Below are 12173 nucleotides of genomic sequence, written 5' to 3'. Positions count from 1 at the left end.
TAGATGGAGGCTCCAATATCAGAAGAGCTGAAGATGGTAATATCAGCTACAGCCCACAATGACACCAGTGCTGGGAGGCTTTGGCATTATTACAGTTATGGTCATGGGGCTCAAGACTATTCTACACCCTCCACAGATCACCTCCTGCCCTCTGGTCCAGGCTGCCATATTATCCAGACAGCAGACAAGTGGCAGCCCGAACCATTGTGGGAAGTTGTGGGGTGGGGGCGTCTCCACAGACCTGTGAGCTTTTGGCCTGCATTTGGTGTGCAGCACAGCCTCAGTTTCTCAGGCTCCCAGTCCTAGGGATCTGGAATTGCCCATGTTGCTAGTTAGACCTACTTCATGCATGCCACCGCCAAGCTCATCCTCCTTGGATTTATCCTGTTTCAAATCTACCTCTTCCTTCTGCTCCATTTCAGTGAATTTGGCCCCCTGGGTGCCCCCAGCCTGCTGTGCCTCCATGGTGCCCCTTCAGCAACCAGATGTGTGGCCTCCCATGACAATAAATCTTTGCCTCGGGCCAGGGCCAAGCATCTCATCAAATGCTAGACCAACTAGACCCAACGATTAGAGGCTATGGTTACGTCCTACTGACTACCACAGCAGACAGCAGGGATGTCATGCAAGGTGCTACCCCCTGCTAAATCTCTCTTGACCTGCATGCCCTGGCCTAACTTTGGTTTCCAGCTGCCTTCCTGTCTGTCCCATCTGCCCATGATCAAGGCGATGCCCAGAGATGCAGAATTTATGGGATCAAGACAGCTCTTGCAGAGCTCAGGCTGCTCAGGCTGATTCCTCCAGCCTAGACCCAGGTCTCAGCCACCCCATCTTCACCCACCTCTCCATCTCCAAGGACTGAAGCAAGGGGGCGCCCTCTATAGGATGGGAGACATGCTGCAGGCAGCACTGGGCTGGGATGGCACAAAGAAGGCCAACTTGCAGGCCTTGGACTCAAACACTCTTGGGAGTGGCCCAACTCCTTCCCTTTCGGGTTTTCTCCTTCAGTATTATTATTATTATCATCATCATCATCATCATCATCATCATCATCATCATCATCATTAATATCAACAGCAACAGCAGTAGGAATTACAAAGTTTTGTTATTGTACACATAAAATCCAACAAACCTTTTGTATGGATGACCAAAATTTCCAGAACAGGGCAGCTGTGATGCAGGAAGAAGAAAACAGACCAAACACTTGCTCAGATCTCAGATTAGATTGAAACAATGTTAGAAAAATCAGCCAAACACCAGCAGCTACCAAGCACATTCAGGTTTTGTTGTGGTGGTTTGTGTTTTCCTTTTGTTTTGCTTTTTTAGTCAGAGTTTTTCTGTGTAGGCCTGACTATCACCAACATGGCTCTGAAGACCAAGATTGTCTTGAACACACAGACATCTGCCTGTCTGCCTCCCAAGTGCTAGGAATGAAGGCATGTGTCACCACCCCGGTATTGAAAGGAAATCATACAATCTTGAATCTCTGGAAGTAGTTTGAGGAGCATTTTGAGTTTTTCTTAGAATGTAGAATGGTTGTAGCCCATCAGAAATTAAAGAGAAAAAAGAACAACCACATACTTTGCAGTTTGGCTCACATGTGGCTTGCTTTTCTACTTCCAGATTTATAAACCAGCAGAAAAAAAATGGTTGCTGAATCGACCAGATCTATTGTGACATTGAGTATAAAGACATGTAGCAATAATGGGGAAATCATCTCAGTGCCTTCATAGGGCCGGAACTTGACTTAAATCTTTCTCAACCAGAAAAGATTTTCATTAGTGCTTGATATAATTGGAATGCCAAAGGGGTTTGCCTGTACAAATGGAAAATATTTTTTACCATTTTTTATATAACACTGCATGTTATGAAGAGGCCATCTCCTAGTGCTGAAATGGTCTGTAGTACATGAATAAGTCTTGTTGAATGACAGTCCAAAGTTGTCCTGTCATCTTTCAATGTAAAATGATAGGAGTGTCTCTAAGGCTTTACTGGATGGTGGATGAATGAGCAGTCACTTAGTGTGTATGTACGAACAGCTGGAGAACCCTGTGTGGAGTCTGCACTACTTTGAATGAAGTAGGATTTGAATGTAACAAAGTAAGTCAGTTAAAGTTAACATACTTTGTGGAATCAGTTGACTACAAATTGTGACTCTAGTCAAGGTATTGTTAATATTTGGTGGTTTTCCCCCCACTAAAATTTTCTTTTAAAAAGTTATCCAAATGATAAATCAGCATACCAAAATATCGCTAACAAAATGTCATAGTGAATACATATGTAAATCTAGTAAACCAAAATGGCAGTGGTTTACACACTTTGTAAACATATCATGACACTGATATAAAAGTAACCATATTTCTGCAGTTCAACACATTTAAGCCCAGACCAATACAAGATTTGGAGTAGTAAGGTTTACCTGGTATAGGCAGCATGCAAAGTGTAAACTGATGGACCAAGAGAGACACTGTCAGTTCTTCTCCACTGAACTCTAACAAGACATCAAATGTTTGTCTTCATTAAAGATTACAACAAGACAGTCCAAGTTGACAACGACACAGGACGATTATAAGGATGGTTCCTAGCTCTGGGAAAAGAGAAAGTTCACTTGTATTGGTGGAGCAGCTGGTCCTAGATTTTCTCTGTCAAGTGTATTCTGCTTACAGAAATCAGCTACTTTATCTGTTCAAGAAATTATGTCTAGATATAGATTTCTTTGTTTTTGAAATATCCTTTTGTTATATAGCCCTAAGTAGTCTGGAATTTGCTATGTAGAATAGGCTGTCCTTGAACTCTCAAATTGCCACCTGCCTCTGCCTTGCTAGTATTAACATTAAAGTCATGGACCTCCACACAGGAGTTGAGGAAAATATTTCTTGATTGACTTCATTGTTTCTGTTTTCCAACTGGTGTATGGAATGGTGAAGTAACTAGAGGTCTGTACTGTGGTCTCTTCTGTCTAAATACTAGAGGGAGATGCAAAAAGTGTTATAAATATAGGGGTTTCCTTTTTATTGTCTTATGATAAACTGCATAATGTAGAGAAAATAATGACTCAGAGAACTATAAAAATGTATCTAAGGTTGACAAACCTCCCATCAAATTCATGTGTCCATAGTGTTTTAAGTTCATCTCTAAATAGGACCTTTGAGATTATTCACCATGACCACTTTAAGTACTTTTTTTTTTAATTTTTATTTTGCAATTCAATTCAGTTCTACATATCAGCCACAGTTTCCCTTGTTCTCCCCCCTCCCCGCCCCCCTCACCTTCCCCCCAGCTTGCCCCCCATTCCACTCTCCTCCAGGGCAAAGCCTTCCCCACAGACTGAGATCAACCTGGTGGACTCAGTCCAGGTAGGTCCAGTGCCCTCCTCCCATGCCGAGCCAAGGGACCCTGCATAGGCCCCAGGTTTCAAACAGCCAACTCATGCAATGAGCACAGGACCCGGTCCCACTGCCTGGATGCCTCCCAAACAGATCAGGCCAATCAACTGTCTCACCCACTCAGAGGGCCTGATCCAGTTGGTGACCCCTCAGCCATTGGTTCATATTTCATGTGTTTCCGTTTGTTTGGCTATTTGTCTCTGTGCTTTATCCGACCTTGGTCTCAACAATTCTCGCTCATATAAACCCTCCTCATTCTCGCTAATTGGACTCCCAGAGATCCACCTGGGGCCTAGTCATGGATCTCTGCATCCAGATCCCTCAGTAGTTGGATGAGGTTTCTAGCACGACAATTAGGGTGTTTGGCCATCCCATCACCAGAGTAGGTCAGTTCGGACTGTCTCTCGACCATTGCCAGCAGTCTGTTGTGGGGGTATCTTTGTGGATTTCTGTGAGCCTCTCTAGCACTTTGTTTCTTCCTATTCTCATGTGGTCTTCATTTACCATGGTCTCCTATTCCTTGTTCTCCCTCTCTGTTGTTGATCCAGCTGGGATCTCCCACTCACCCAAGCTCTCTTTCCCTGGACCCTCGCCCTTCACTACCCCCACTCATGTCCAGGCTGTTCATGTAGATCTCATTCCATTTCTCTGTCGTTGGGCGATCCCTGTGTCTTTCTTGGGGTCCTGTTTTCCAGGTAGCCTGCCTGGTGATGTGAGTAGCAGTCCAGTGGGGGCAGGGCGTGGAGATTGCAGGGTCTGCCAGGGGTCTTAGAGAAGGGGATCCTTCCCGGTGGGGCTAGAAGGGAACCTGCCCGGTGAGCAGAACCTGGGGCCAAGTTGGGCAGGTCTTCCCCGGAGTGGCTGGTGCCCAGGGATGGGGTCGGGGCAATTCCAACCTAAGGAAGTCAGATACACCCTCGAAAACGCAGGCAATAGATAAAGCCACAGCAGTAAACCCCAACGAAGAAAAGTACACACACATCACCACCAAAAAATAGCAGGAATGAACAATCACTGGACATTAATATCCCTCAATATCAATGGACTTAATTCACCTATAAAAAGACATAGGCTTACAGAATGGATACGAAAACAGGACCCATCTTTCTGCTGCATACAAGAAACACATCTCAAATTCAAAGATAGACACTACCTAAAAATAAAAGGCTGGGAAAAGACTTTCCAATCAAACGGTCTTAAGAAACAAGCGGGTGTAGCCATCCTGATATCCAGCAAAATAGACTTCAAACTAAAATCAATCAAAAGAGATCAAGAAGGGCATTACATACTCATCACAGGAAAGATCCACCAAGATGAAGTCTCAATTCTGAACATTTATGCCCCAAACACAAGGGCACCCACATATGTAAAAGAAACATTATTAAAGCTTAAATCACATATAAAACCCCACACATTAATAGTGGGAGACCTCAACACCCCACTTTCACCACTGGACAGATCCCTCAAATCGAAACTTAGCAGAGAAATAAAGGACTTAATTGATGTCATGACTCAAATGGACTTAATCGACATCTACAGAACATTCCATCCTAACAAAAAAGAATATACCTTCTTCTCAGCACCCCATGGAACCTTCTCTAAAATCGACCACATACTTGGTCACAAAACAAATCTAAACAGATACAAAACAATTGGACTAACCTCCTGTGTTCTATCAGACCACCATGGTCTAAAGTTGGATTTCAACAACAACAAAAACTACAGAAAACCTACAATCTCATGGAAACTGAACAATACCCACCTGAATCACCAATGGGTTAAGGAAGAAATAAAGAAAGAAATTAAAGACTTCCTAGAGATCAATGAAAATGAAGACACTTTAAGTACTTTTAACAAGTATATACACTTCCATGTGTTTATTTTAGGAGTAATCTGTCTTTTTTTTGTTTTATAACCACTTTAGGCTCTATTATTTAGGCAAGTTTTGTATTTGTTTTAAACTTTAGGTAGCATATAAAATGAGCAAATGTGGTATTTGATGCCAAAATAGGATCCTCAATTCTGATGTTGACTGAGTTGTGAAGACTGACAGAAATCTAGAGACATTATGTAAAAGCAGAGGAGACTGCTCATCTACCAAGTAGCATTGAGTCAGTTTGTAAAACTCCCACTTGATTGTACTGTTGTGCATGCTTGTGTGCGAATGATTTCCCTGTATATATGTCTGTGCACCCTGTGCAAGCCTAGTGCAAGTCACTGAGGACAGAAGAAAGAACTGGATCCCCCAGGACTGGAGTTTTAGACAGATATGAGCCCCCTGCTGGGTGTCAGGAACCAAATTCAAGGAATCTTAAATACCAAGTGATCTCACTAAGACCCGAGAACACACCTCTTCAATTTAGCAGGTAGAATGGGTTTTTGGGTAACCTATGTGAGTCAGCATTGTGGAAATTCTATCAACTGTTTTGTGACATAAATGGATGGGTAGCACCATTTCAGAGCTTTGAAGGAATTCTTGAGGCTTTGTTCACAATATTCCTACTCAAAGCAGACGATATTGCTGGAGCAGGCCATTAGTCTACATCTCACAAGTTTAACAGTCATGGAAAAGGAGGGAGAAGCCAGAAGGCATCGGCAGAATCCATACTTGCAGCTCAGCAGCTGGTGACACACTTTGTTCATGCATTTTGAGTTCACCTTCACTCTTGCTATCCCAGGATCCCAATGGGCAATTGTGAAAGGCTATGGGAAAGGATAAATGGAATGCAGAAGGGAGAGGTTCCTTTCCTTCTAGAAGCCCTTCATTGTCACATTCTCTCAATCTGGCTGTTCAACAACCAGGTCATGCAGACTAGAGAGGACACATTTTGACCTTTTCTGTATATGTCTTCCCATCATGCTGGAAATGAATGTGTTAGTTAAAAAAGTACAGATTTTTTTTTAAAACCAGTTGGTCATATCTGCTTTTGAGATTTATGAAACCATGGGTCTTTTACTCAAGTAGACATTAAGCAGAGGTTGAAAAATGTTAGTGGTCTCTAATGATAAAATTGAAAGGGATACACAGATATTTGTGGACTAAAATCAAGACCATGGCATTGACAAGTGATAAAATGAATGAAAGTGTAACATTCCCTTTTTATGAAACATAACACATCTCAAATTGTCCTTAAAGGCTCAAGAAGTGAGTAAGAACAGACTCCATGAACCAGAGGTCACACTGGAGAACTCTGGTCACAGAAACACTTGAACTGTTGCTTATGACTCTGTTTCCACTTCCACATGTGTTGCTGTTGCTCCTGCTTCTGCTGTTTCTGCTTCTCATGCTTCTGCTTCCTCTCCAGAGGCTCCAGCCTCTGCTGAAGCTGCTTCTGCTGCATGTGTTTACAGCTGTTGTTACTGCTGCTGTAGCACAAGGTAAATGAACCCACTCTACAAAGACACAGTGGGCATACTCACAGCTAGGATTCTGTTATTAAGGAGACAGGAGAAGCTTTCTGCGCTCCCGCTGGCCTAGTGAGCAGGCACGGCCTCGACATGCAGAACGACGCCGGTGAGTTCGTGGACCTGTACGTGCCGCGGAAATGCTCCGCGAGCAACCGCATTATTGCTGCCAAGGACCACGCATCCATCCAGATGAATGTGGCCGAGGTTGACAGGGTCACAGGCCGGTTTAATGGCCAGTTTAAAATCTATGCTATCTGTGGGGCCATTCGAAGGATGGGTGAATCAGATGACTCTATTCTCCGATTGGCTAAGGCTGATGGAATTGTCTCAAAGAACTTTTGACCAGAAGAGATCGGGGAATATTTGTTATAAATAAAAGTGAGAAAGTACCTTGAAAAAAAAAAAAAAGAGACAGGAGAAAAGAATAAGTAAGACTGTGATATGTGTTGAAAATAGATAATCATGTTTGACTTACAAAACAAATTCTCTTTTGAGATAATATTCATGATGAACATATTTTATTGTGATGGGTTTATACTCAAGGCCATAGTCAGGCATTTCTCAGTATCACAATCATTTACATAGTTGGATCCCATTTCTACTTACATGTAAAGCAGTGTTATGCAAATACAATCATCACAGCTGGCAAATGTGAGGGAAGCCCATTGCCTTGGAGTGTGGTTAAAGGAATTCATCCACACAGAAGTCAAACTGTTGTTCCTCACCAAGAACCCACTTGCCTCCACTTCCACTCACAGTACCTACCAGTGTCTCCTAACACAGATAGATCTGGCTCCTGTTTCATCTCTGACTTGAACTTGGATTTATCTGTCCCTTTCCCTGGAGGGAAGTGACACTGAATATCCCAGCATCTTCCTGTTCTTGAATCTTTTTTGTCTGGCATTTCTTTTTTTTAAAGTATTTTTCTAAAGACATTTTTTTTATTCCTTTTACATGCCAACCATAGATCCCTGTCTCATCCCTCCTTCTGCTTCTCCCCCAGGTTTTCCCTCGACCCACCTTCCCCATTCCCTCCTCCAAAAGTGTCAGGGCTCCTCCCATGGGGAGTCAGCAGAGCCCGGCACATTCAGTTGAGGCAGGACCAAGCCCCTCCCACATGCATCAAGGCTAAACAAGGTTTTTCTTATATTCCCTTCGATTTTGCTGATATTCCATGCTCTTAGCTTCTCCCACTTGGTCCTACTCGTTTAAGTTCCTTCCATCTTCCAGAAAAATTGCTTTTTGTCCTCTAACTACTACACGTCTACCTGTGTGCCTGTCTCATTTATTGTAATTTATGTATACTTCAATTCCAGTAGGTGTTTGTCTACTTACCACTGTAACCTCATTGGTTAGGTAATGGCCTAGCATGCAGAAAGTGACTACTCACAGTCTATTTATTGAATGAGTAAATGAAGTTTACCCCAAGTGTTGTTTTAAAGATTAGACTAATTGTCACTTTAAAAGTTGGATATAGATCAATTCTCAGAATATTTTTTACAAATCATAATCATTAAAACTCTGACAATCTTTTTTAAATATTCAATATACATAAACTTTTAATAATGAAAAGAATGAAAGCAAAACATATAATCAAAGCAATTAATTATGTTGATTTTGTAGAAACAAGTCAATATCAGCCTACAATATCATTTTACAGTAATATTTATACACTCATAAAGTATAATGTGTCATATTATATTAGAGTAGTAATTGCCAAATTTCTGTTATTGATATAATTGACTATAATGTTATGAATTAAACATGTGAATAATTGCTATAGTGTGTAATAATGAACATACTATTTAATCTTAACCAGTAATAAGTCACCAGAAAGGTATGACATGTGTGGGGGACACATTACATTTCCAATAGACAACACTACTCTGTCATTCTCCAGGGACTGAAATATGAGTAGAGAGGAAATGACAAAGTTTTTGTGGAAGAGAATGTCGCAAAGACTGTTGTCATGGCCCTCAGGACCTCCTTATTCCTCAGGCTGTGGATGATGGGGTTGAGCATAGGGGTGAGGATAGTGTAGAAGACAGCCAGAATCTTATCTTCTGTGGGGGAACGGAGACTCCTGGGATGGAGGTAAGTGTAGACAAATGGTGCATAGTAAAATGTCACCACAGTTAAGTGAGTTGAACATGTGGTGAAGGCCTTTTTCTTTCCTTCTTTTGAGCGCATATAGAAGACAACAGAAAGGACCCATCCGCAGGAAGCTGTGATGCCAAGGAAAGGAAGTAGAACAGGCTTGTACTCACAAATACCATGTACTCATAAACCCAAGTGTCCATACAGGCCAGGGGCAACATGGCAGGGACATCCCAGAAGAAATGGTTAATGGACCTAGAATGGCAGTAAGGAATGTGAAGGAGATAGACTGTGTGTGATAAGGAGTTAATGGAGCCCAGTGTCCAAGATCCTATGATCATCTCCAGACACATCATTTTGCTCATGGGAATAGGATAATGAAGAGGGTGGCAGATGGCCACGAAATGGTCATAGGCCATGGAGGCCAGGAACAAGCCCTCAGAACCTGCCATGTTCAGAAAGAAAAAGGATTGCACTCTACAGCCCAGTAAGGTAATGCTTTTCTGGCCAGAGAGGAAGTTGAATGCCAGCTCGGGAACAGTGATAGAGATATGCATCAGGTTCATGAGAGAGAGCTGACTGAGCAGAAAGTACATGGGGGTGTGGAGTTTGGGATCCACACGAATGAGGTGGATCATTGCTAAGTTGCCAAGCAAATCAACAAAAAATACGGAGATGATGAGCAACAAAAGCAGTAGGCCTGTGTGATTTTGTGGTAATAATCCTAACAAAATGAAATCATGTGAGCTCTGATTCCATTTCTCCATGAAAATGTATTGCTTTCTCTTTCTTCAAAAGTGACCTGAAAGTAAAATGCACTTATATAAAGTAGAACAGGAGAATAAAGAGGAACTGGCTTGGAATGAATGCTTGCATTGAATTGTTCTTACAACCAAAACCGTCCTTCTGATGAATTGATTTTGAAATCTGAACTGAATGTTTCTTCCCCTTGTCTCTGGCCAAGTTCTCAGTTCAGAGATACCTGTATGGTCATTTTATTTTATTTTTTAATAAATATTTTTATTTTATAGTTAATTTAATTTTACATATCAGCCACGAATTCCCCTGTCCTCCCTTCTCCCAACCCCCATCCTTCCCCCCACCCAATCCACCCCCTATTACCACCTCCTCCAAGGCAAGGTCTCCCCTAGGGAGTCAGCCCAGCCTGGTAGATTCAGTTGAGGTAGGTCCAGGCCCCTCCTCCCTGCACCAAGGCTGAGCAAAGTGTCGCAGCATAGGCCCCAGGTTCCAAAAAGCCAGCTCATGCACCAAGGACAGGTCCCAGTCTCACTGCCTGGAGGCCTCCTAAACAGTTCAAGCTCATCAACTGTCTCACTTATCCAGATGGCCTGGTCCAGTTCCATGGGGGCTTCTCAGCTATTGGTTCCCAGTTTATGTGTTTCCACTAGTTGGGCTATTTGTCCTTGTGCATTTTTCCATCATGATCTTGATATCTCTCGCTCATATAATCCCTCCTCTCTATCGCCTGTTGGACTCCTGGAGCTCCACCTGGGGCTTGGCTGTGGATCTCTGCATCTGCTTCCACCAGTCACTGGATGAGAGTTCTATCATGACAGATAGGCTGTTTGGCCAAAAACTCTGACAATCTTTTAAAGCCTTCATAATGACATGTTTCCATGCTAAAAGGAAGTACCAATTTCTTAGTTATCAGTATTTCCTCTTCTGTCAGTATTTATGATAGTATTAACTATGAATAATTAGAACAAAAAACATCCCACAAAAAGTCATTTAATTGTTACTAGCATAATAAGTATAAATAGTAAATGTAGTAAAAGCTATTGTGGAAATAGGAAATTGTTGTCAAGGAGTTCCTGTTGTCATGATAAAAAAAAACACCATGACAATAATTCAAGATCATTGAAGAGACTTCATTTTCTCCAACAAGACAATATATGAAATTATTGCTGTGGGTGGTAAGGGAGAGCTGTGTTGGTCAAGCACAGGTCTAACACAGAATCCTGCCTAATTTGTACAGTGTTCTGGGAATAGTGATAGTTAGAACTATGCCAATTCAACCAGGGAGTAGGCTGACATTTGGGATGAACAGAGTTTAAACCTCACCCACTATAGGCAGCCAAGAAAATAAGGAGATGACCCTTGCATCTTATACTCAAATGAAATCATTCTAAACATCATTTTGCTGTTGCTGCTCTATATTATACATTATCGTATGTTTTTAAGTAAGATTTTGCACATTAAGGCCCACTTAGCTACCATCCCCACCAGGGTCCCTTCTGTCTTCTGCACCTCCTCCTCCTCTTCCAATCTTCCTTCTTTTTCAGTCATCTTGGCTATGCCTGGGATCCCAGGGTGTACATGTTGAGCACCACTGGAATTCTGGAGACCCAGGCCCACAGACTCCAGCCCATGGCCCCTGTTGTCTCGGGCCTATCAGTACCCTAAGAAGCCACCCATTTCAGCCCACAGCACCAAGGTCTCTGATAGCCCTGGTGCCATCCAACAGAGCCGGACAAGGTGAGGCAGGTTGGCCAGACAGTATAGACACTCAGCACCAGGAACTGCTAGGCATTTGGCCTCAGACCCTGGCCCAGGTCATGACCAAGGTGGAAGCCATGCTTCAAGTCAGTGGTCACTCTGAGCCCAGGCAAGTGGCAGCAGCTTGATGAGGAGGCTGGGGACACCAAAGAGTAGCTGCTGCTCCAGGTGCACCCTCCTAAGAGGCAGGATGAATTGCAGGACTTGCTTACTTCACTGAAGCAGATACAGCCTCAACTGCTGCCCATTCTCTGCCTGAAGGGCATCTTCAGACTGCCACAGCACACTGAGGGCATGGGTGAGTAGTAGTTCCTTGGGGCTCCCCTGGACTGCCACCCACCTCTTCTCTCTGCAGCTCACTCAGTGTGTCTAGGATCTGGCAGTGGCCACTACTCTACCTGAATGTCCAGGGTGACACCTTCTCTCTTAGCCCTTGGGGAAGGGACCTGTGGCTGGACATGAATTTATACCTACTGCCTCTGTTCTGATTCTCTCAAGCAACAATAACAAGATAACAATAGCATAAGCCTTTCCTTTCCTGTCCTGGTTTTCCTCAGTGGGCCATGATGTCCTGTGTCATGTGGAGGTGGTAGAACACCTTGGAAAGATGTGGTTCGCCCTCTTTTCAAACTCCTCACCAGAAGTTGAAATCAGTAAGAAGTGATTCTACACTAAGGGTAGAAAGCCTGAGTTTTGATCCTGCCTATCCGTTTAAGTATCACGAGTGTCTATTCTCTCTGTGCTTTATTCCTTCCTGCTTCCTGG

General features: G+C 43.0%; 1 protein-coding gene and 1 pseudogene across 1 annotated transcript; one reads left to right on the top strand and one right to left on the bottom strand.

Annotated features, from left to right (window-relative positions):
- Positions 1–6846: 6846 nt before the first annotated feature.
- On the top strand, positions 6847–7183 carry LOC131901452 (small ribosomal subunit protein eS21-like). The gene has a single exon (XM_059252603.1). It carries the CDS (start codon positions 6885–6887, stop codon positions 7134–7136), a length of 252 nt encoding a protein of 83 aa, XP_059108586.1. The 5' UTR covers positions 6847–6884; the 3' UTR covers positions 7137–7183.
- Positions 7184–8675: 1492 nt separating this feature from the next.
- On the bottom strand, positions 8676–9780 carry LOC131901440 (olfactory receptor 2L13-like; annotated as a pseudogene).
- Between the last annotated feature and the right edge of the window lie 2393 nt (positions 9781–12173).

This window comes from Peromyscus eremicus, unplaced genomic scaffold (assembly GCF_949786415.1).
Source record: "Peromyscus eremicus unplaced genomic scaffold, PerEre_H2_v1 PerEre#2#unplaced_83, whole genome shotgun sequence".
Taxonomy (NCBI): Eukaryota; Metazoa; Chordata; class Mammalia; order Rodentia; family Cricetidae; genus Peromyscus; species Peromyscus eremicus.
The sequence above is the reverse complement of the archived record's forward strand: the minus strand, read 5'-3'. Positions and strand labels throughout refer to the sequence as shown.